We start from the raw sequence: 21,733 nt of genomic DNA on the forward strand, positions 1-21,733 counted from the left end.
ATCGAACCTCAACGATACTACCGGTAACGTCGGCGTGTATATATACATATATGTATATATATATATATATATATATACATATATATATATATATATATATACACATGTATATATATATATATATACATATATATATATATATATATATATATATATATATATATGTATGTATATATATATATATATTATATATATATAATATATATGTATATATGTATATACATATATATATATATATATATATATATGTATATACATATATATATATATATATATATATATATGTATATATGTATATACATATATATATATATATATATATATATATATATATATGTATATACATATATATATATATATATATATATATATATATAATATATATATATATTGCGACGTCTTCGGGCAGTAGAAGCCACACTGTCAAAATTTCTTGCAAAATTTTCTAGTGTTTAAACTCTCATCATGTTTTTTTTCATCAGAGGGTTTCTGAGATGTTCAGCGTAATCATTACAGTCATTTTCCTGTTTAGGGTGATCTTGTAAAATCTAAAGTCATTCTACGATCTTCACTCCAAACTAAGTTCAAAAGTTGGCCCCCCTGACCTTATCGTGAACCAGTTTCTATTTATGACAATACCTTTTAACTTGTTTACACTTCTGACACGATTTACATTTGGTTTAATTGCACTCTATTGATAATCTTGTTTATATTTTGTTTTATTTGTACTGTTTTCTACAATGTATTTCAACTGCTTTACAACAATGTCCCTTCGAATGAATGTTATTGTACCATGGAAACGTAGCTGAGTGGCAGAAAGAGTTGAGAAAATGAAAAGAAGGGCTGTTTATAAAGAAATAACATTATTTAGAGAGAGATGGAGGCATACGGCATCATGACTGGACTGGAACATTGTTGGAACAAATTGCTCATGGAAAGCAACTTGTCACATGGAACAAAGGGCCAGGCTTCATGTGCTGCATCGTCCCGCCTGGACACAAAGAAGAGGCTGCTGAATCCCACAAAGAACCCGTCAAAGATCGTGAAACCATTGAACTCACCTCAGCGACAGTCTCTGGAAAAAAGGAAGCGCTGAACTGCAGTCTGACACCGAACGTTAGAGGGCAGCAACGGGCCGCACGGCATGTAGTTCTGCCGGAAATCTACGAACAGAAGAAGAAGCAAGCGGCCTGTTTTCCATAACAACCGTTGGACGCTTTCTCCCTGATTGGCTGCTTTTACATCCTGTGTTTACTGTTTTCAGGCTTCGCTAGCAGATGCTATTTTAAACCACACCGCATTCGTGAGCGGTGGATTAACAGGTACATCTTACAAAAGGAGTAAGTCAATAATAAGATACTTGGCTGTCGGCGGCCATTTCACTGAAGGAATGTGATAAATACAAAGAGTGGACACGGATAAAAAAGCCCTTAGTTGAAGCAAAATGGGGCTAAAGCTGCTGCTGCTGCTGTTGAGAGACTACAGTTCTGTGGGATGATCAACGCTGACTGGATGTGAACCTACCGGCCGGCTTCTCGTGAAGACAAGTGAGTGGTCCAATGGTTCTTCTGGTGAGTCGCCAGGATGCCCCGGGGATGGACGTCTGGACGCCATTTCTATTGTTCAGTAAGAGTGTCTTGATGATGCTTTGGGGTCGTGACAAACAGCTGTGGAACCCACGTCTCTTCCACCTCCTGCTTACTTACTCACACGTGAACACGGCTGTGCCCGCTTTGGATTTAACCAGTGCCACTGGTAACGGTACAGAAGACACATGTTGACTTTAGCTACTCCCCACCGAGAGGTGCAGTGTTCATGTCCGTTACCTAAGTGAACTTCTGCAGTAGTTGCATAAAATGGAAAGACTGAAGTAAAAGTACCTCAAAATTGTCCTTAAAGTTTGGTAACTTAAAGAGCAGATGTGTTTTAAGCTATAAACTAAATGATATGACCGATGAAACACATCAATGCTAAATGTTTACATGTGTTACTCTATTCGTTTTACTTTTTCTGTAACCACTGGCAACATTCTCTGGTTAAACTGCACCCCCACTGAGTCACTCCCTCTTATCGAAGCAAAGGCCGAGCTAACCCATATGGTCCTGTCCCCACTCTCCTAGGTACACGATCATATGTCACATATAATGTTTTGTTCGTGAGTAAGGCACATAAACTGAGTCCCAGTAGAAATGTACCAGCACAGGGAAAATTCTCCATCACAAACGTCATATTTGTCAATTCTGTGTCGAGACTTCCGTCATTCAGAAGTGGATAATGGTTTCATCTCTCTTGCATTTTTAAAATGATGCAGCGGGTGGTCTTAGGCTCAGACCTGGGAGTAAAGTTACACTTTAATAATAATAACTTTATTAGTTATGTTGTTGTTGTTGTTGTTGTTTTTTTGCAACCGATGAACAGAAGTTACCATATTTGGAATGCGGAGAAGTGACGTAGAGTTACGGCTCTGGTCAATCGCAGTAAGCAGGGGACACCTTACATGGTAGCCCCCGTCATCAGTGTGTGAGTGGGTGAATGATGACGTGTAGTGTTGAGGAGCTTTGAGCGATACGTGAACAGTCCATGTGCCATTTACGAAGCAGCTAACAATGTCCATACTGTCTGTTCACAGCTTAGCTGCATTGCCTGTGATGGATCACAACAACCCAGAGATTGTGACAGCTCCTGGTGGAGAACCTGGTCTAACAGCAGGTGATGCACACGCACACACACACACGCACACACGCACACACACACACACACACACACACACACGCACACATAGGTATTAACATACTGTATATTTCCCTCACAAAGTATAGGACAATGGCACATTTTCTGTTGTGTTGTCTCTGCACTCCAGCACATTGGATTAGAAGTGAAACAATGAGTGTGAGGTTGTGTCATTAGTGAAGGAACAGTAGCTCTGCTCCCCAGACCTTTAAACAGTCTGTCAGGTCACCCTGGTGCTTTCTTCTCTTACTCCTACCTAACATAAACAGATTTGTTTAGATACCATCATGGGGTGGTAGGACCTCTCAAAAGACATCCCTTCAATTAGTTTACATTGCTATCCCTTACGCATGGCATTTCATTACCTTCATGGTTCCTGAGAATCCGTGGAAAGGAATACAAGATCCAGTCCAGCTCTCTTTTGAACATGTTGGTGATGCTGTCATTTGTTGTTTTCGATGTTGTCTGAGAATTGTGTTTTTTCTTCCAGACCGGGAGAATCCTGAGTTAATCTGTCCAGAAAAGGAGCAGGTTAGTTCAGTAAAACATGTTTCGGTCTATTAATGGTAATTATGTAATAATGGTAATAATGTTGCTTGTATTGAGGAACCCAGAGATAATTACAGCTCACCCTGCAGCTCCAGGAGCTTTAAAGCATCTTAGCTTTGGTCGCATGGACTACAGATCATAGTCTACAGATCATGGACTACAGATCATAGTCTACAGATCATGGACTACAGATCACAGTCTACAGATCATGGACTACAGATCATAGTCTACAGATCATGGACTACAGATCATAGTCTACAGATCATAGTCTACAGATCATAGTCTACAGATCATAGTCTACAGATCATGGACTACAGATCATGGACTACAGATCACGGACTACAGATCATAGTCTACAGATCACGGACTACAGATCACGGACTACAGATCACGGACTACAGATCATAGTCTACAGATCATGGACTACAGATCATAGTCTACAGATCATGGACTACAGATCATAGTCTACAGATCACGGACTACAGATCACGGACTACAGATCATAGTCTACAGATCATAGTCTACAGATCATAGTCTACAGATCATGGACTACAGATCACAGTCTACAGATCATAGTCTACAGATCATAGTCTACAGATCATGGACTACAGATCACAGTCTACAGATCATAGTCTACAGATCACAGTCTACAGATCACGGACTACAGATCATGGACTACAGATCATAGTCTACAGATCATGGACTACAGATCATAGTCTACAGATCACGGACTACAGATCACGGACTACAGATCATAGTCTACAGATCACAGTCTACAGATCATAGTCTACAGATCACAGTCTACAGATCATAGTCTACAGATCATGGACTACAGATCACAGTCTACAGATCATAGTCTACAGATCATGGACTACAGATCACGGACTACAGATCACGGACTACAGATCACGGACTACAGATCACGGACTACAGATCAGGGACTACAGATCACGGACTACAGATCAGGGACTACAGATCATGGACTACAGATCACGGACTACAGATCACGGACTACAGATCATAGACTACAGATTTTCCTATTTCTCAGTACTGTGCTTCACAATACAAACAATAAGGCAACAGACATAAAGTACATACTTTTGAAGAGAAAATAAAAATATGAATAATAAACGGTGTTCACATATCTCAAAGAGTAACAAGCAGGCTGAAAGTGTTTTTCTGCCTTCTCTGATTGAGAGTTTCAAGCCTGTTTCACCTCTGACCACACTCAGGATCACTGATGGGTCACAAAGTCCTTGAGTACACTGTTACATCACCGCATCAAAGTGACTGGAGGTCAGCAAAGACAAGATTTTCAGGGGGTTAAGTTACTCGTGAAGTCCAAAAGGAGAGAGCTAAAGCGTTGAAACAGTCCCCTCTAGTTTACTCCTGGAGCTGCAGGTAATTGTCGCCCATATAGTTTTTTTGAAAAGTTTAAGCGGTCTTATAAAACGAAACAATTTTGCGACATTTTGAGGCACGATGTATAACTGATGTACAGAAGTGATAAAAAGTGTTGCGAAGGCTTATAAAATGTAAAGAGCATTCATAGGTGATCTTCTAGAAAACACTAGCTCTACGATTGATTTCCCTTTGTCTTTCAGAGGAGTTCCTGCATGGTGACCGAGGACCTGACCACTAATGGTACTATGTGTACATGTGTACATCATGCAGCATGCTGCTGGAAGAACTGTGTCCAAAAACACTCTTATTATTATAATAATATGATATAATTATCAGACAATTGTTGTGTATTTGGAGCACACATCTCTGTCCCAGATCTACGTACTCATCTTATACAGGATGTACTACATCTAACTGTCACTATATACTGTTTTAGTATATAGAAAAATCAACATACATAACTGCTTGATACTAACAGGAAATGCAGTACAGGTGATGTCCAGCAATCCTGAGACTTTGGAACGTCACCGCAAACTAGATGTCCAAAGTGTCCCTCTTAAAAACAGATGCCTTATTATATTGGAGAAACATCATTTGGCTTTGGTCACTACCAAAAATGAGTTTTAGTACCCATACAGATCCTTTTCCTGCAGATTTATTTATTTTTAAAAGCTGAAAATCCCAATTGATAAGCTAATGTGACATAAAGACATTTTACCAATGTTTTGTCTTTATTTTACATTTATTTAACCAGATAAGTCAATTGAGAACCAGTTCTCATTTAGAATGACCGCCTGGCCCAAAAGGCAGCAACAGGAGGCAAGTCAAAAATTACAACATCCTAATATGTACAATATATAAAAGACAACAGTCTTCTGGAGAAGCAAACTAATGAGGGTGTGGAGTTTGGGCTTCTTTTGTTGTTCAACCCCCACCCCTGATCTGCCCCTCCAGGTTCCTGGTCACAGAGGTCCCTCTCCCGTTCCTTGCAGCGAGCTGAGTCTTTACTCCGAAGCACCTTTAATCCCAGTCTGAAGTGGCTGTTCCACGGCCGCAGTCAAGATGAGGAAGAGGAAGAGGTAGAGGGAAATTTTGTGGTCGCTCACAATCTGGTGTCCCGGTCCTCTGCGCGTCTCTTGCGCCTGCAACAAGCTCTCCTGACCGTGGCACCCCAGTGGCAGCCTATCAGCCAGGCGCAGAGGGGATCTCCACAGGTAAGGTCCGGGGAGGGAAGGGAAGCTAGATTTCAGCAGGCGTTGATGTGTGGGATCCCCTCAACCTCATGACTGAGAGAAAGAATCTCTGATGCGTGCTTTCATAATGTTGTCAGACCGTTTAGTATTGGACCAATTTTTGAAGCAGGTCCAATACTGTACAGGATCTCCCCATTGCACTGGTCTCTAGTGGTAGTTTTGATGAAACAAATGAGTTTTATGTCGTCATCGGAGACGTTATGATTTCAGGTTGTCCATAAATCCGTCTCATTCTCGTGAAGAAGATAATCTCAGGAACGCTGGACGGAATTTCTTCAAATCTTCAAATTTTCCATAAACGTGGAAACTTGGACTCGAGGATGAACTGATTAGATTCTGGAGGTCAAAGGTCACTGTGACCTAAAAAGACGCATGTTTGGCCATTACCGAAGATTTCCAATCATTTCATGACAATTTCACACAAATGTCTAACAGGATAAATGAAGACATTTTGGGCATACAATACATATATTAGACACGGTTGGTATACGTACAGTCGATAAGCGGTAATTCTAGTTTTCCTGTGATTCGTGTGTGTTTATTGTTTAAACTAAGCTGCAGTCATTTTTCTATGAGTTATTAGCGGTTTTAGTTCTTTTTTTGAGCATCTCTGCAGTATTTCTGTTGTCTTCTGCTTGATTGAAGCATATACAACTTTTATGAATCAAGGAAGTGAATGAGACAGAACAGAACACCGTAAGTGATAACACTCAGCTGACATGACAGAGCATACATACAGACTACAGCGTGCTTTACAGGTTAATCCTGGACTGACGAGACATGAGTAATGATGGGGGTCGGAGACCAGACTATTCTGTATGGTTGCTGGGTGTATGTGATATAGAGGGTGTAGATTTGTCAGTAAGGGAAGTTGTTAGCAGAACAAGATGTTTAAACCCTCCTCCTCTCTCTTCCTCCCCCATCAGGTCTGTGTTAAAGGCGTCCCAGCAGAGGGTGGCGTTCTCCTCCTGCCCTCCTCATCCTCCTCCGTCCTGCAGGGGCACTACACAGCTCTGTGGAGGCTGCTGGAGCAGCGCTCCCTGCTGCTCTTCATACACGAGTACACCAGGAGGGCTCGCCTAACGGCAGCGTACATATCCAGAGTGAACCAGCTGCTGGAGGAGCAGCTGGAGAAATCACAGCGGACACCTGACCAGGTGAGGCTAAACTACAGGAAACCGTTTCAAAATGAAACATTTCATCAGATTATTCTGTGTAATGTCAAACACAATGAGAATCAGCACAACTGTGCAGCTTTTAAGAGAAAATTAGGCACTTTTTATGTGGATGTCCAACCAGTGTTGATGGTAAATGTAGTCCATTTAGCAATAATTCCTCAGTGCTGCTATATTGACCCAGAGAGCAGTGGAGCTGTGAATCTTCACTCACCTCACGATTCCATTTCCATTCATCGATGCATCTCAATGTTTCGCTACTTTTTCAAGAATTAACAGAAGAGGTCAGATAAATGTGAACTGCCTTTTTATTTAGAATTCCCAGATTGCACTTCAGCCAATGCGTTCCACCTCTTTTGTTCTCCACACGGTCTGTTGAGCTGCATTCAACCAAAGCCTGCTCCAACATGATTGGTCAGTACTACTCGGACTACAAACAGAAACCAAAATCCAGTTGCCTACAGATTCTACATATGAATGAATATGAATCTGTTCAAAGGGATTACTCTCTGAATGGCAAGGTCAAGTCAAGCCTATTTGATTCATATAGCCCAATATCACAATTCACAATTTGCCTCAGGGGGCTTTACAATGTGTCCAAACAGCACCCTCTGTTCTTAAACCCTCACTATGGATCTCCTAAAAAACTCCCTTCAACAGGAGAAAACCTCAGGAAGAGCAACAGAGGACAGACAGACATGTAGTAGATGTTGTGTGTAGAGAATAACCATGAGAATAACATCACAGTATCCACAATCCATTTGACGAAATCTGACATAAACCCACCTGGTGAAATTGACTTGCCTGGTGTGTAAACAAGCAGTTTTCTGTGAATGACAAGTCAAGCTCATGCTTTGTGTTGCTGTCGTGCTGCTCAGAACCTTCAGGATTCCCTGAAGAAACATCTCTCCATTTGTTAAGCTGTTGTTATCAAGCTTCCCTGTGATTGGCTCAGCTGTTACAGATCGATGAGACCAGTGATGTGACTGGCTGAAAGTCACACACTTTCTCACTCAGCCAGTGTGCGGCTGTATCCATCAAAACCGAATAGCATGTGAGTTTAGAGACACCCACACAATTACAGTATGTGTCTATGCTAGCAGCTACAAGTGGTGGTCTTTAGGCACAGCATTACTTTGAGCCAAACGCTAACATCCGCATGCTAACATACTCACAATGACAATGCTAACATGCTAATGTTTAGCAGGTATTATGTTTACCACGTTCACCCTCTTAGTTTAGCTTGTTAGCATGCTAACATCTCCTTATCTGCACTGACTGCCATTAGCGTTGCAGGTATTTGTTCAGAAACCAAAGTACAGGACACATTCTGACCTGCTGTTGGCGCTAAATGAAAAGTTAGAGGATCACCAAAGTTTACAGTTCATCCTGAGGGGACCATGAATGTGTGTACCATATGTACTTGCAAGACATGCAATAGTTGTTGAGATATTTCACTAAAAAACAAAAATGTCAACCTGCTGCTGATGCTAGAATTAATGTCTGCACAAAATGTCACGCCAACAACAGACGGAGAGCTTACATCAACTGTGCTCAGCTTTATAATCTTTTTGACTTGTTTTTTGATCAGATGGTTCTTCTTAGACTCAGTTTTATTTTAGACAGAGCTCTTGTATGGTTGCTTGTGTTTAAACAGCATTTAATGTTTGAGACCATCACTTCTTCTCAATAGAAAAAGGATTAAAACTAAAATATGTTTGTGTTGCTCAAAATGAGATACTGAAAAAATAATCCTTTTGTTATCAGTAGTGATGCTAGGGTACAGTATCAGTAGCACTTGTATAGAAAGATTTCAAATGATACCTATGGTGCTTATTCACAAACACAAGCATTCTCCTCTCCTTTCCAGACCCCATCCAGCTGGTCTTCAACCAGCGTTGGTCTTGGTTCACTGAGTCAGGAGCTCCGGGTCCATCTCAACCACTGGTCTTGTCTGTTCTCCAAAGTCCACTCTGACCGCTACCTGAGACCAGCTCTGGTCCAGCAGACCCGGCTGCTGGTGGAAATCAAACAGACTCTGGACTTACTTGGTTTGCAGGCACTGGTTTTGATGGAACATTATGTGTATGTCATTCTGTGTGCTATAGCCCGGACCGAATTAGACTCTGTACCAAGAGAAGTCCTGGAGGATATTTTAGCTGGAACAGACCTGTATAACCAGGCAGTGGGAGAGCAGAGAGCGCAGCACAGCACCACCCAGCTGAGGACTGCAGTATTACAGCAGTCGCATTATTCCACACTGGACTGCAGTCTTCCAAACAGCAAAGTCCGTCACCCTGCTGCCTTCACAGTGAAAGAGCTGATGATGATCTTAGCGGTGCATCAAGCAGACATGGCAGCCAAGCAGCTGCACTGCTGGGCCTCTAAGCAGAGCTGTCCCATCTGTCAGGTCCACACCGACCACGAGGCCTACGCATGTTCAGACAGCTCTGTTGGTCGGATGGCCAATCCACTCAGTTCTGCACTAAGATCTGAGTGGACCTGGGAGCAGCTGCAGCACACCTACCTTATTTCCTCTCCTCTCTTCTCTGTTCATCATCAGTCATCATCTAGTCACACCTGCCATAAGACTCCTCCTGTTTACATCCCTGAACCTCATTTGGACAGTACTATCTTTGAAAACCACCATCCTGTGTTAGCCAAGCCCACCTTTGTGCAACACAGACCAGAGGGCTCTAACAAAGACCAAACCAGCCAGTGCCAAACATACATGTCCCAGACGGGTCTAGTCCAGACTAGTATGGAAACTTTAGACTCAGTCCAACCAAATCTAGAAAGTTTGGAAAACCGTAAACTATTGCAGACCATTTCCCCCCCTTCACTCACCCCCCACCGTCTCTCAGCCCAGCCTCTGTCAGGGGTTTGCCAACAGGACCATTCCTCAGTAGAGCTACTTTTTCAGGTGCTAGTTTCCTCCAATGACCTGCTGGCTCCACTGGTGTCACATACACCAGAGGCTCCACCTGAACCACTGCGCCCAGATACAACGACAGATGTGTTATCACCAAACGGAAAGACTGACCTGATGACTTTAAATGCTCCCAGAATAAATCCAGCTGATTCAGCGGAATCGAATATTCTGAGTACAGAGCTGAGCAAGGAGCGGAATGCGGAAGGAACTCAGCAGGAATGTGCTGAACTGAAACTAACAACCAGGTGAGAAGCCGCTGTCAGGTAATGTCAAGATCAACCAGCCACTTACTGTTGTGTCAGTTGTTGATGCGCTATTGTTAAGCAATTTGGTTGCCTGTCAGATCATCTGAGACACGTTAGACGCTCCATGCTAGGCAACAGCAGGCAATAGCCGTATATATTATATGCTGGCCATTCACATGAACGCGCATAGCTAAGACTAGGCTTAGGGTTGATTGGTGCAACTGATGTTCTAAAGACTGGTCTTAACAAAGACTGACTTAGGTCTTAGCACCACGCTTAGTAGAGACCAGCTGGTGCAACATGCTCCCGGATCTTCCGCATCCAAGGGGCCAGAGATCAAGTGCTCTAGCGTTTCCGTTAACCCCGCCTCCCAGCCCTCTGTCTTGCTCACATGAACAACAGTATATTATAACTCTGGATTCATCTGTTAGTGAGTATTACCACTTTTAGGAGCTAATGATTTAAATATGGCCTATTCAAGTTGTCATCCTCGGAAGTTAATTTACCTCAAATTCTTTCCCAATGTAAGTCTAGCCCTGGGGTTTGGATGTTAGGTAATAGTCGGATGCTAGTTTCCTGTTAGAACACACTAAAGATCCACCATCATTCCAAATATGACAATATTCAAACATTTGATATGGGTCATCTTATTCCAAACTATTAGTGGAATATTAATTTTCATTAGCCATGTAAACAGCTTAGTAGTAATATTGTCTTTTTCGGAATGAGGTCAAAAGCCAGAATATTTGGTGAAAAACTGAGATAGAGTAAAATAAATCCAACCAAGACCCGTGACCAGCTGGTTAGAAATCCCTAAACACAGGACGTCCAACGGATGTGACTGTCCCCATGCGTCAACATAAGCGATGGTGTTACCTCATACCATCTCAGGTCATGTTGAGACTGACACTGACAACAGACTGAGTGACCCGTCTCATAACATTATAGGCTGCTTATTGGCAGCCAATACATTTACAAACTCATGGATCTGTTACTCAAACTGGACTCTGTGGTTCATATTTCATTGTTTTAGTGGCACCTTTAACAACACACCGACACCCATGCAGTCCCTTGTGTTTTCTAGCACAGTGCCATTATTGCACTGAATGCTGGTATTGTTCAAAAATCCAAAGCAGCCCTATTGGGATTTAGAGAGGAATGTTAGGGTCGGATGGAGACTCCCGTATCTTTAGGGTCCAAAGTTCTTTACATAAGCGATTTATAAATCATAAAATACAGTATAAATACAGTGATTGATGAAAGCTTTCATATGTACCTTTTATACACACATGCAGTATCAAATACAAACTGAGTTGTACAATGTAGACAGCTGATCCCTGACCTGATATGAGTCTATTTCTGTTAGAATGAGGAAACGTTACAGGGTGAATAATCCGATTTTACCACATCCACCAGTAAAATGTTCAGTGTTATATTGATCTTCATGTGGCCACACTCTGTTTCCCAGTCCATGTGTGATAACTGCAGTGTTTGTGTCCTTCAGCTCAGGTTTTAGAAGGGATGGAAACCCAGAGAAGAAGGAGACAGGGGGAGCAGAGGGGACAACAGTGGAGCCAAACAGTCTCCGTTGGCCCCACTCGGTCCAGTGGTTGGACCTCGGTCAGTCGCTGTTGTTTGCGGATCTGTTTGGACAGTACCGCACCCTGCTGTGGACTCTCTGCAGCAAAGCCCTGTGGCTGCAGCTGCATGTGCCACGAGCAGGAAACAGTGCAGGAAGCATCAACCTCCAAGACAAACACAGGGGCTTCCAGATCCTGCACAGGATGAGTCAAGCTTCAGAGACAGGTGAGAAGATAAGGTCCGGTCAAATCAGCAGTGTGGAGGTCTGCATACTGCAGGTCATACAACACAGTCATTCACTGTTTATTCACTTATTAAAAGTAGCAATGTGAAGCGAGACAAAGAACAACTCTTTTGAGCAAACGTACCCACTCACATCTGAAATGAAGTCACAGAAAATAAACAACCTAAGAGCCCGACATTTATTTATGATTAGAGTTTGTATTATTTGTAATTCATCCAGCTCAATTTGAAAGTTGATGATACATATTGTTTAGATATTATTCAATTGAACTTTCTATATTTGAAGTGACAGTCAGTTGTTGACTACAGACAGACGTTAATACAACTGTTGGCTAATTCAATAATTATGGGACTAAATCACTAAATCGAGGCGGCGCCCCGTTCAATCCTATGAAAGTTGCTCAAATAAAGGTTTATGGAGCTTTTCATTTAAAATCGATCCTCTGATTTACAGACGTCTCTTTCCCAATGGAAGTCTATGGGAAAAAGTATTTTAGGGACCCATGGCGGCATCACATGGTGGACCCAGAAATTGTAGTTCCATCGTTTTGCCTTTGCTTCAAAGACTGGCACTCTTCCTGGGGGCTTGGTTTTAAATTAGCCCTCATCTTACAAGGCCAGTTCTAAAATAGAGGTGTCCGTTTGGGACGAATCTAGGTCCTGAAATTCAGAAAATGTTAACGTCCTCATATTCGACCTCCCTCCTTGTTTTTGCTTTTTCAGTAACCACCATGTAGCATGCCTGATATCAGACAGAATTGTCTGCATGATGCTACTGGGTTTTGTGCTGTTTGTTGTAGATCTGGTTCCAGAGGAGTGCAGAACCATGCTGGAGGACTTCTGTCTGTATCTGTTAGTCATTTCAGCACATGCTCAGTGGGACTATGGTTAGTACACACACACACACACACACACACACCACTCTCGTTGTTATTGTCATCTAACAGCAACAGGCAGAGCGTCCTATCTACATCTCTTAGTGTCATCTTATTTAGGCTTAGTGTACGTTGCTAGCTCATACAAACTTCAACTTCACACTAAACACTGCTCTTCATTTCGGTCCTCAGCAACACACCTGCCATGACATACAGTAGTTACATCACACGGTTAGAAACACCAGTGAAATGCACTCTGGTTCACGTGAAAAAACACCAGAGGCAGACCGTTAAGCATGGCAGACAACCTAGGCCTGGGGGCCCCAACTTAAAGGGCCCCAAACAGCTATAGATGTATTATGATGTTTAGATGAAGCACTTCTCTTTCACTCTTCACTTGAAGTAAACATTTGAATGCAGTACTTTTACTGTGTGGTAGTAATAGTTAACTATTAATAGTTAATAGTTTTACGTCAGAAAAAAGCTTTTTAGCAGGCCTACTTCTTTTACCGCTGACTATGCCAACATTCCCAGTTAGAGGAAGGGTGAGAATAAAGCAAGGCAGTTTTACCTGAAGCCCCCAAATCACTAAATCAGGTCTGTGTTACTGGCACAAACACTGGTGAAATACACTTAACAGAGGTCATTTACAAATAGGAGCATTAGTTGCTTGCTTTGATATAACCACTGCAGTTATAAAGTAGAGCATGGATTTATTTAGAGGAGATATTTTGCTGTTATTAGTGTAATAAGTTAGTATCAACAGACAGACAGACAGAGATTCCTTGCGTTAGTTAAGATGTTATTTTGGATCATTATTTATCAGCACATACTCACTACTAAATCACAAGTTTAAACCTTCATCTGGACGGCAGAACATTGCGCTGTCAGTTTTCCATTAAACTCATACAGACCCGATATAAACCTTCACGTATGTGTTTATTTTTAACGTTTGTTTGTCATGTTGTCTCTTTCTCCAGAGGTGTGCAGAAGTTTAGGCTCAGCTCTGAAAGACAAGTGTCTCACAGCTGTGAATCAGAGCAGCAGCAGCTCATCTGAGCAAGATGGACATGTGACGATGTCAGTGACCATGGAGCACCTCCTGCTGCTGTCCCCTCCCCTCCTGTCGGCTCTGAGCTGCCCTCACTCAAACAGTAAGGAGACATACACAATGGGCCCCATGCAAGAACATCCCTGCGCTCTTACATTAACTTTCTCTGACTGTTCCTCGTACGGTGGGCTCGTTCTAGTAAGCCGCGTCAGAATGAATGCCCCAATAATACAATGTAAGGTTAGGTAACGTGTCCCAATATGTCCAAAACCAATAAATAAAAAGATGAGGTATTCACATTGTAACTGAACAACGAAGCCCTTATGCTGCACTCAGGATTATTGATGAGAGCGGGGAGAGTCTGTGGAAACAGTACTTGCAAATACTGTAGCTATGTGCAAATTTGATATCCAATCATGATCTGTTCTGATTACCAGGAAAAGAGACTGAGCAAAAATCTATTTTCTACAATGCAGACATTGTTAACAGGGGATTCACTACAGTCTCCACTTGACAGGAGGGCAATAAGCTGAGGAGGCTTGACTTGGTAAGCCATACGTATTGAACAGCTACTCAATGTTGGGCCCCGTGAACACAGACTGGCCAATCATAATGGAGCATTGGCCAGCTCTTACCAGGGCCTGACAACTGTACGCTCTGCTCCATAGAGATTGCATGCAGTGGTTTCAGATTGTCTTCACTTTCCTTCATCCAGCAGCCAAAGCAGTCAATGAGCCACCAGCTGAGCCCTAACTCACTCTCTCTCTCTCTCTCTCGCTCTCACTCTCTCTCTCTCTCTCGCTCTCTCTCTCTCTCTCTCTCTCGCTCTCTCTCTGTCTCTCTCTCTCTCTCTCTCTCTCTCTGCCTCTCTCTCTCTCTCTCTCTCTCTCTCTCTCTGTCTCTCTCTCTCTCTGTCTCTGTCTCTCTCTCTCTCTCTGTCTCTCTCTCTCTCTCTCTCTCTCTCTCTCTGTCTCTCTCTCTCTCACTCTGTCTCTCTCTATCTCTCTCTCTCTCTCTCTCTCACTCTGTCTCTCTTTCTCTCTCTCTCACTCTGTCTCTCTCTCTCTCTCTCTCTCTCTCTCTGCCTCTCTCTCTCTCTCTCTCTCTCTCTCTCTGTCTCTCTCTCTCTCTGTCTCTGTCTCTCTCTCTCTCTCTGTCTCTCTCTCTCTCTCTCTCTCTCTGTCTCTCTCTCTCTCACTCTGTCTCTCTCTATCTCTCTCTCTCTCTCTCTCTCTCTCACTCTGTCTCTCTTTCTCTCTCTCTCACTCTGTCTCTCTCACTCTGTCTCTCTGTGTCTCTCTCTCTCTCTCTCTCTGTGTCTCTCTGTGTCTCTCTCTCTCTCTCTCTCTCTCTCTCTCTCTCTCACTCTGTCTCTCTCACTCTGTCTCTCTCACTCTGTCTCTCTCTCTCTGTCTCCCTCCCCCCTGCAGGTTCTTCCAGCCTCTTCCCTTCCAGGCTCCCTCTCCAGAGACAGACTGTTAGCTTGGTGTTAGCCACAGTGCAGCTGTCGATGGTCTGGGTCATGTCCAAGGCTTACCAGTTCCTCTCTTCATGGAGCCTCAGCAAGTTCCTGCTCATCACACAGGGAGACCTCAAAGTAGGTTACTCCTTAATATCAACCATGATGAAGACGCCACTTTGTCAACATAGTTGACACAGAGTTCACAAGCTGATTGATACGACTCAATGGACAGAGTGACAGCTTGAGCAAATATGACAATAAGTGTATTAATGTGATTATATGTCTGTCCACCAGTCCAACATTCACTTGCCTTTATAGTCCTGAAATGAAACCAGCACTAGTTTGATCGAGTGTTTGTGATTCTTTCTCTGCAGGTGCTGAGGGAGTCAATAGAGATGATGGTGCATCAGACAAAGTCCCTGATGATGAATTCAGATAGCAACCAACATTCTACTCTTCATACCCACAACCAGCTTCTGCTGAGGCAGCAACTTGAAGCACTGGACAGGGCTGTTTCCGAGCTGCAGGTGACCTGAATGGTTTATTCTACACAACCGCAGTAGAAAGTGACTCCTCTTTTATTTCAAAGAAGAGAATTGCTGTGTTTGTCTGTTTACACAGTTGATACATGAAGCGGTATAGAAATACAGCGAAACAATTTTCACAAAAGTTACAGAATTGACACATGACGCAATTAACCTGTTCCCCTGACCGTAACAATTCAATTTCTGATCAGATTCATTAGCGGTTATAGTGAATCTTATTTTCTTTAGATGTAATATATTCCCTAATTCTTTCAATTGGGGATTACTGAAGGAATGTAAATTTGGATAATGTTTGAAAGTTTCTTCCATTCTACCAGCATGAATGTGGCATTATGCAAACCAAAGAATGTGGATGTCGCTGATCCTGATGCCACTGTTGTTTCCACCAGACCTTCTCCTCTCTGGTGCTGAAGACCTTCTCCAGCGACTGCAAGCGGATGTCAGGGGAGATCTTTAAACAGACCATGCCTTCTGCTGTGCACTGGAGACCCAGTCTCAGGACAGGTACTGTTGTTAATGCTCCGTCTATGTAGAAACAGATGTTTGATGATCAAACTAAAACTAAGGAATACAGAGACGCTCTGTTTATTTCTTTGACACACATTGTCTATCAGAGGAACACCAGTCCATATTGGATGGGTTTGTACATAAATTGTACAGTAGATTCATCTACAAAGTTCATTTGTACATAAAAGATGGAAAGTGTAAACCTCAACAGACTCTGAAAGATATATTCTAAATGTTCAATGAATACATTATTTTGGGCGTTTAAAGGAGCATTGTGGGGGATTTAGTGGCATCTAGCGATGTGGTTGTAGATTGCATCCAACTGAAAACCCCTCTGCTCACTCCTCCCTCTCCACTGTGTCAGAGAACTACAGTGGCCCTCAGGTAAGGTCTCTCTAGAGCCAGCGTTTGGTTTGTCTGTTCTGGGCTACTGTAGTGGTGCAACATGGTGGAATGCCTGAAGAGCTCCCTGTGTAGATATGAAGGGATACACTAATGAATTATAGTTATGAATATTATATTCCCGCTCTGCCAATAAATCCCCCTAGATCCTACACACTGCTCCTTTAAGGGAATGTTCATTTTTGGAAATGGCCCTTCCTCAAATACACAGGCAACAATCATAAGGTCACATACAGGCACTGAAAACACTCCCTCAGGAGATAGCATCCACTGATCTCTGACCAGATGCACATCCTCTGGAGGTTGGACGTAGGGATTTTGTAGGCAGATGACTTTTGTCCCTGTTAACCGAGCTGGGTAGAAGAGGGTGGAGCCCCAAACATGCAGTGAAAAACATGGCAGACACTGCAGCCATTCCAGTGAGTGTGAAGTGTGGGTTTAAATGAAGGTGAGTGACCGGAGCAAAGTTAATCAAAGCGCAGAATTCCTAAACTTATAATGTTAACCGGTGATCAAGCGCATTCAAAAACAGCCTACGGAGCTGAGAGTTTGGAGGTCTTGGATAGAAAAGGGCTTAATAGACAAACAGGAGAACCATAAAATCAATTCTAAACCCGTACTGGCAGTGGAGAGAGACTAGAATAGGGGTAATATGCTTCCTCTTGTGGGTACCTGTCAGGAGCCCGGCGGCAGCGTTTTGGACCAGCTCCAGTGTCCATGTGGGACAGGGACGACTGACCAATCCTATGCCTATTCATACATAGGTCAAAACATAATTTAACATTATAACAGGAATACAAAATAATCATAATAATTGACTTTATGTAGATGGCACTTTTCAAAAGAAAGTGGCTATAGTGGTACATAAGGTAAATACTGGGCTTCCAAAGGAATGCTAGCACAACTTTTGGCACATTTCACTGTGTACTGACAATTGTGTATTACTCTGTTTGCACAGGTTTTCCCAGTAGCCCCAGTGAGTATGCATCTTTAGCAGCTCAGACTGTGATTGGTCAGGTTCTAGAGGGTGTGGCACCATTGTCTGACGATGCCCGTGTCCAAGCGCTGAGTATAACAATGACGGCTTTCATGGAGGCGTGGATGGAACACATCCTGAAACAGAGGATCAAATTCAGGTATTTTTGCTCTTACGGTCATACATTGATGTCTACCACCGCGTTAATGCCTGTAAGAAGAAGAACACAGACAGACTGATTGATGGCTTGATTGATTGATTTTATTGATGCCAAATTGGGAAATGCTAGAGCAGTACAGCAGCGAAATCAAGGTACTGTTAAATCAACTTCAAGAAAGTTAACGTGATTTTTCCACAGCACTGGTGTTACAGGAAAACTCAAAAAACATAGAATAGAAGTATGTAAGCCATTCAGAAGCTGAACACGTGCAATCATCAAAGAGTTTCATCGTCTTCATTGACCCCTGGCTAAGTCCAGCCCGTTAACGGAGCGTTAGCACTTCTATTTTAAGGTAGCTACTGAAGGTATACTGAACGTCTACACATGCTGCTTTAGCTTTTTGATGATTGTAACAGAATAAAGCTCTGTTGCTCCTCCTCAGTGTGCAGGGAGCTCTCCAGCTGAAGCAGGACTTTGATTCTATCAGAGAGTTGATCCAGTCGGACCAATACGGCCTGTCGGCAGAACTCCACCAACGGCTGCTCAGCCTCCGGTATGACATCCTGCCTTTCAAGTCTCTGTTCATGGTGTAGCGTCATGCTCTGTGTCTCCCATTGAACTGTTTCAACAAACCAATGTGTTAAAAAAAGCCCTTTTTACACAGAGATTCTGTAATACTGCCATAAAGAGGATCTGCCATTACGCTGGCTTTGCTTTTTTACACTGACTCAAAGATGCTGATGTGGGAGACAACCTTGTGCCAGTAAAAGCTCCCACACCACTTTTGGTAAGCAGGTTGGGTGATCCTTCTCTGTCTGCAGGGTGTTTCAGCAAGTGGACTCAGCAGTGGTGTGTCTGCTCCAGCAGCCACAGGCCAAACCATACCTGCAGTCCAGAGCGTGGGAACCTTTCAAACGCTGCTGTGAGTATCACACCACTCGGTCAGAAAGTCGCAACCGGGACTATTTATTGCGCACAAAGTAGTTCTGTGAAAGCCATCGAAGGTGTGGATTAACGCAAGTAATGAGGATGCTAATTTTGGAAAGGATTTAAGGTTTCTTAAATGTCTTTTTTTTTTTTTGCCTGCTGTACAGGACAGTAGTTGTACATGTTATTCACTGAGGCTCTGCTGGAACATGAATGAATTACAGTTTCCAAGTTCTGACACATTCTCAAGTCAATTGAGGTGTGGATTCTCCACTCTTGACCACTCCAGCTTGTTTTAAAGCCATTCCAGTATATATTTGTTGTCTGGGTTTGTCGTCTTGGTGGAAATAAGTCTTCTAAAATCAATATTTAATCTTGTTTTTTATTTGGTACGCACTCATCTTTTATGACCTCCAGCAAAACTACTTTTTCTTGTTTGTTTCTGTCACTTCTTCTCTGAAGAGTGTGAAGAAGAAGAAGAAGAAGAAGGAATGTGACAGGTTTCACTGAATAATATTCATTATTCAGTCAGGTCCAGCCACAAATAATCTGTATTTCTTATTCGTCTGTATTATTATACATGAGAAACTGCAATGCTGGGAAAAGTTCAGAAATTTTATTTTAATATTTGCTTGGAAAAGCCTCCAAATGTACGTATTTCAATACAAAAGTTACATTATCGTGTCTTTTTAACATTAAAGGAGCACTATGCAAAATAAAGAGCAAATCTATAATGAGGGATCGCCGCCACACGGCTCTCAACATGGCAATGACTGGGCCAGAGGCTCAGGTGGTAACAGTGCAAACAATAGCAACAGTGCTGATAGAGTTTACCATTACCTCAGCATTATCACTTAGCCCTAAATGTGGACAACAGTCCTTTTTTAACTATCAAACGTACTATCTACATGCGCAACTAACGCATTGACCAGAAAAAGCAAGTCTACTATAACTGTAGGGAGAAAGAGTACTCAGCATAAAATAACGGGGGACTTTTATTGTGAAGAATATAGGAAATGAAATGTGTTTGTCCACCGTTTTACAGCTGCTCCTTTGACCACTAGTAACAGCCACGGTTTGGTGGCCTAATATGCAATATATATATATGTAATATAATTCAGACTAAAATGTATTTGACTCTTCAGGTCCAGCCAACAGCAGAGACAGCCTTGATGCAGCAATGGGGAGCAGTATAATGAACCTGAGGTGTATGGAGGGTGAGGACCTGACTCAGTCTGATCCCTCGGTTGTGACGGCTGACGTCCCTCCTGTGAACCCATCCAGCCCTGGAGAGCCCTACCTTGCTCCAAGGTATTTTTGTACAACTGTGATTCCTCAGTGATATGGTTTGGAATAGGTATCGGACTTGATGCCTGTCACCCCCTTAAAAGATGCAATGTGTAACTGGTTACAATCTTAGCTTCAAACAATCATAGACTGAGCTAACACTATCAACAGGATGTGTTGTGTTACAGAGATATTTACTGAAATGAGCATGCTAAGCGGCTAGCCCGCTCCGTCCCTGTCTTGTAATATCACTTGTACCTGGAGAGGCCATAGAGAGTCACTGTAGCGTCCAGTCTGTCCTCAGTCCGCCATCAGAGGACGAAGACTTGGAGCTGCCCCGTGGACTTGTCAATAACTCCTCCATGGTCCATGTTGGATTATTGGATTAAATCCAAAGCGGCAGAAACAAGAAAAAGACTCGCACCCTCGATGGAGCTTTCTTCAGCAGTTAGCTTGATCAAGCCAGAGCGAACCCTCTGATCCCGGGGGACTGCCCCAACTCCCCCAGCATGATCAGCAAAGTTGCTGTTGCCGCCAATACACAGGTTAGACCCAGCGCTCCACCAGCCTGCTGGGACTCCCGGTGCTGGTGTTATTTGTACCTCTGAAAACAACAAGTGTCCAGACCCAAGCCAGTATATAAATCAAAATGTGACGGTACTCGGACCGTACAGCCCCGGTTCGTGTCACAGTCAACACACAGATGGCGTAAACTATAGGCCAACGCCACACGTGAAGATTATTCTAGTGTTATTTTGACCGTCCCTCAGACTTTCAGCAGTCAGGTCACATTTTGCATATTCTTGCCCTGCTGTAAGCTAGTAGTTGTTTTTTTTGTTTTTTTATAACTGATGACTGTACATTTAGATTGCATGGACCCAGTAGTAGAGGTGAAATATGCTGACACCTATGTCCTTGGAGCAGGTGGCCAGGTATTACACAGGGCCCCTTTTAATTAAAGTACTCATGGTTCTGTGTTATTAGAAAACACAGACCCATCTGTGCTGTTGTGATGAGATTCAATAGTAAGAATTGTACTGTCTTTACTTTGTGCTCCCAGTCTAGCTCTGGGTGTTGCTCAGCGGGAATGGTTGGACCTGAGGATCCAAAGCAGCGCTCGTCGCTGGAGGCTGCCGGGTCTGCAGTGTCTCTCTAAGTCTGAACCCTGAACACACAGACGCTGCAGAGATGTGACACGCCACATGAACCTCTCTGGCTTTCTGGTTTAGTGTCAAAAAACATATTGTAGAATTAATATCCTGTAAAAAATAGTTTTATTCTTGTGGTTCAGATAGTGTATATTTTTGCAAATAAGAGTGTTAGACCTCTGGAGGTTATTTAAAACAAATGTATTTATCTATTTCTACTATTTGTTTTACCACTTGTCTGAAAACATATTTTTTTATTCCTGAATAAAATACAGAATATC

The 21,733-nt window shown here is 42.8% G+C and overlaps 1 protein-coding gene across 2 annotated transcripts; it reads left to right on the forward strand.

The window, feature by feature from the left end:
* The first annotated feature begins 1,289 nt into the window (after window positions 1-1,289).
* Window positions 1,290-21,703, forward strand: ccdc142 (coiled-coil domain containing 142). Of its 2 annotated transcripts, none has more exons than XM_068714123.1 (18): window positions 1,290-1,571; window positions 2,630-2,709; window positions 3,221-3,261; window positions 4,884-4,923; window positions 5,638-5,897; window positions 6,863-7,093; window positions 8,982-10,288; window positions 11,793-12,094; window positions 12,913-12,999; window positions 13,968-14,141; window positions 15,469-15,635; window positions 15,875-16,027; window positions 16,435-16,549; window positions 17,913-18,090; window positions 18,533-18,643; window positions 18,912-19,012; window positions 20,163-20,328; window positions 21,365-21,703. In XM_068714123.1, exons 2-18 carry the CDS (start codon window positions 2,649-2,651, stop codon window positions 21,471-21,473), a joined length of 3,603 nt encoding a protein of 1,200 aa, XP_068570224.1. In that variant the 5' UTR covers window positions 1,290-1,571; window positions 2,630-2,648; the 3' UTR covers window positions 21,474-21,703. The 2 variants fall into 2 exon arrangements, with proteins under 2 accessions (XP_068570224.1, XP_068570223.1); XM_068714122.1 differs by having other exon boundaries at window positions 1,290-1,547.
* Window positions 21,704-21,733: the final 30 nt, after the last annotated feature.

The sequence above is a fragment of the Cebidichthys violaceus genome, unplaced genomic scaffold (genome assembly GCF_023349555.1).
Source record: "Cebidichthys violaceus isolate CVI_PGR_0920_01 unplaced genomic scaffold, fCebVio1.0.p SCAF_2, whole genome shotgun sequence".
Lineage (NCBI taxonomy): Eukaryota > Metazoa > Chordata > Actinopteri > Perciformes > Stichaeidae > Cebidichthys > Cebidichthys violaceus.

What these genes read in the sequence shown, in the direction of transcription:
- ccdc142 (XM_068714123.1), top strand. Translation starts at nt 2,649, where the DNA reads ATGGATCACAACAACCCAGAGATTGTGACAGCTCCTGGTGGAGAACCT. An exon ending in GGGCTGTTTCCGAGCTGCAG is followed by an intron (nt 16,028 to 16,434) that starts GTGACCTGAATG and finishes TGTTTCCACCAG; the next exon opens with ACCTTCTCCTCTCTGGTGCT. An exon ending in GGAACCTTTCAAACGCTGCT is followed by an intron (nt 19,013 to 20,162) that starts GTGAGTATCACA and finishes TTGACTCTTCAG; the next exon opens with GTCCAGCCAACAGCAGAGAC.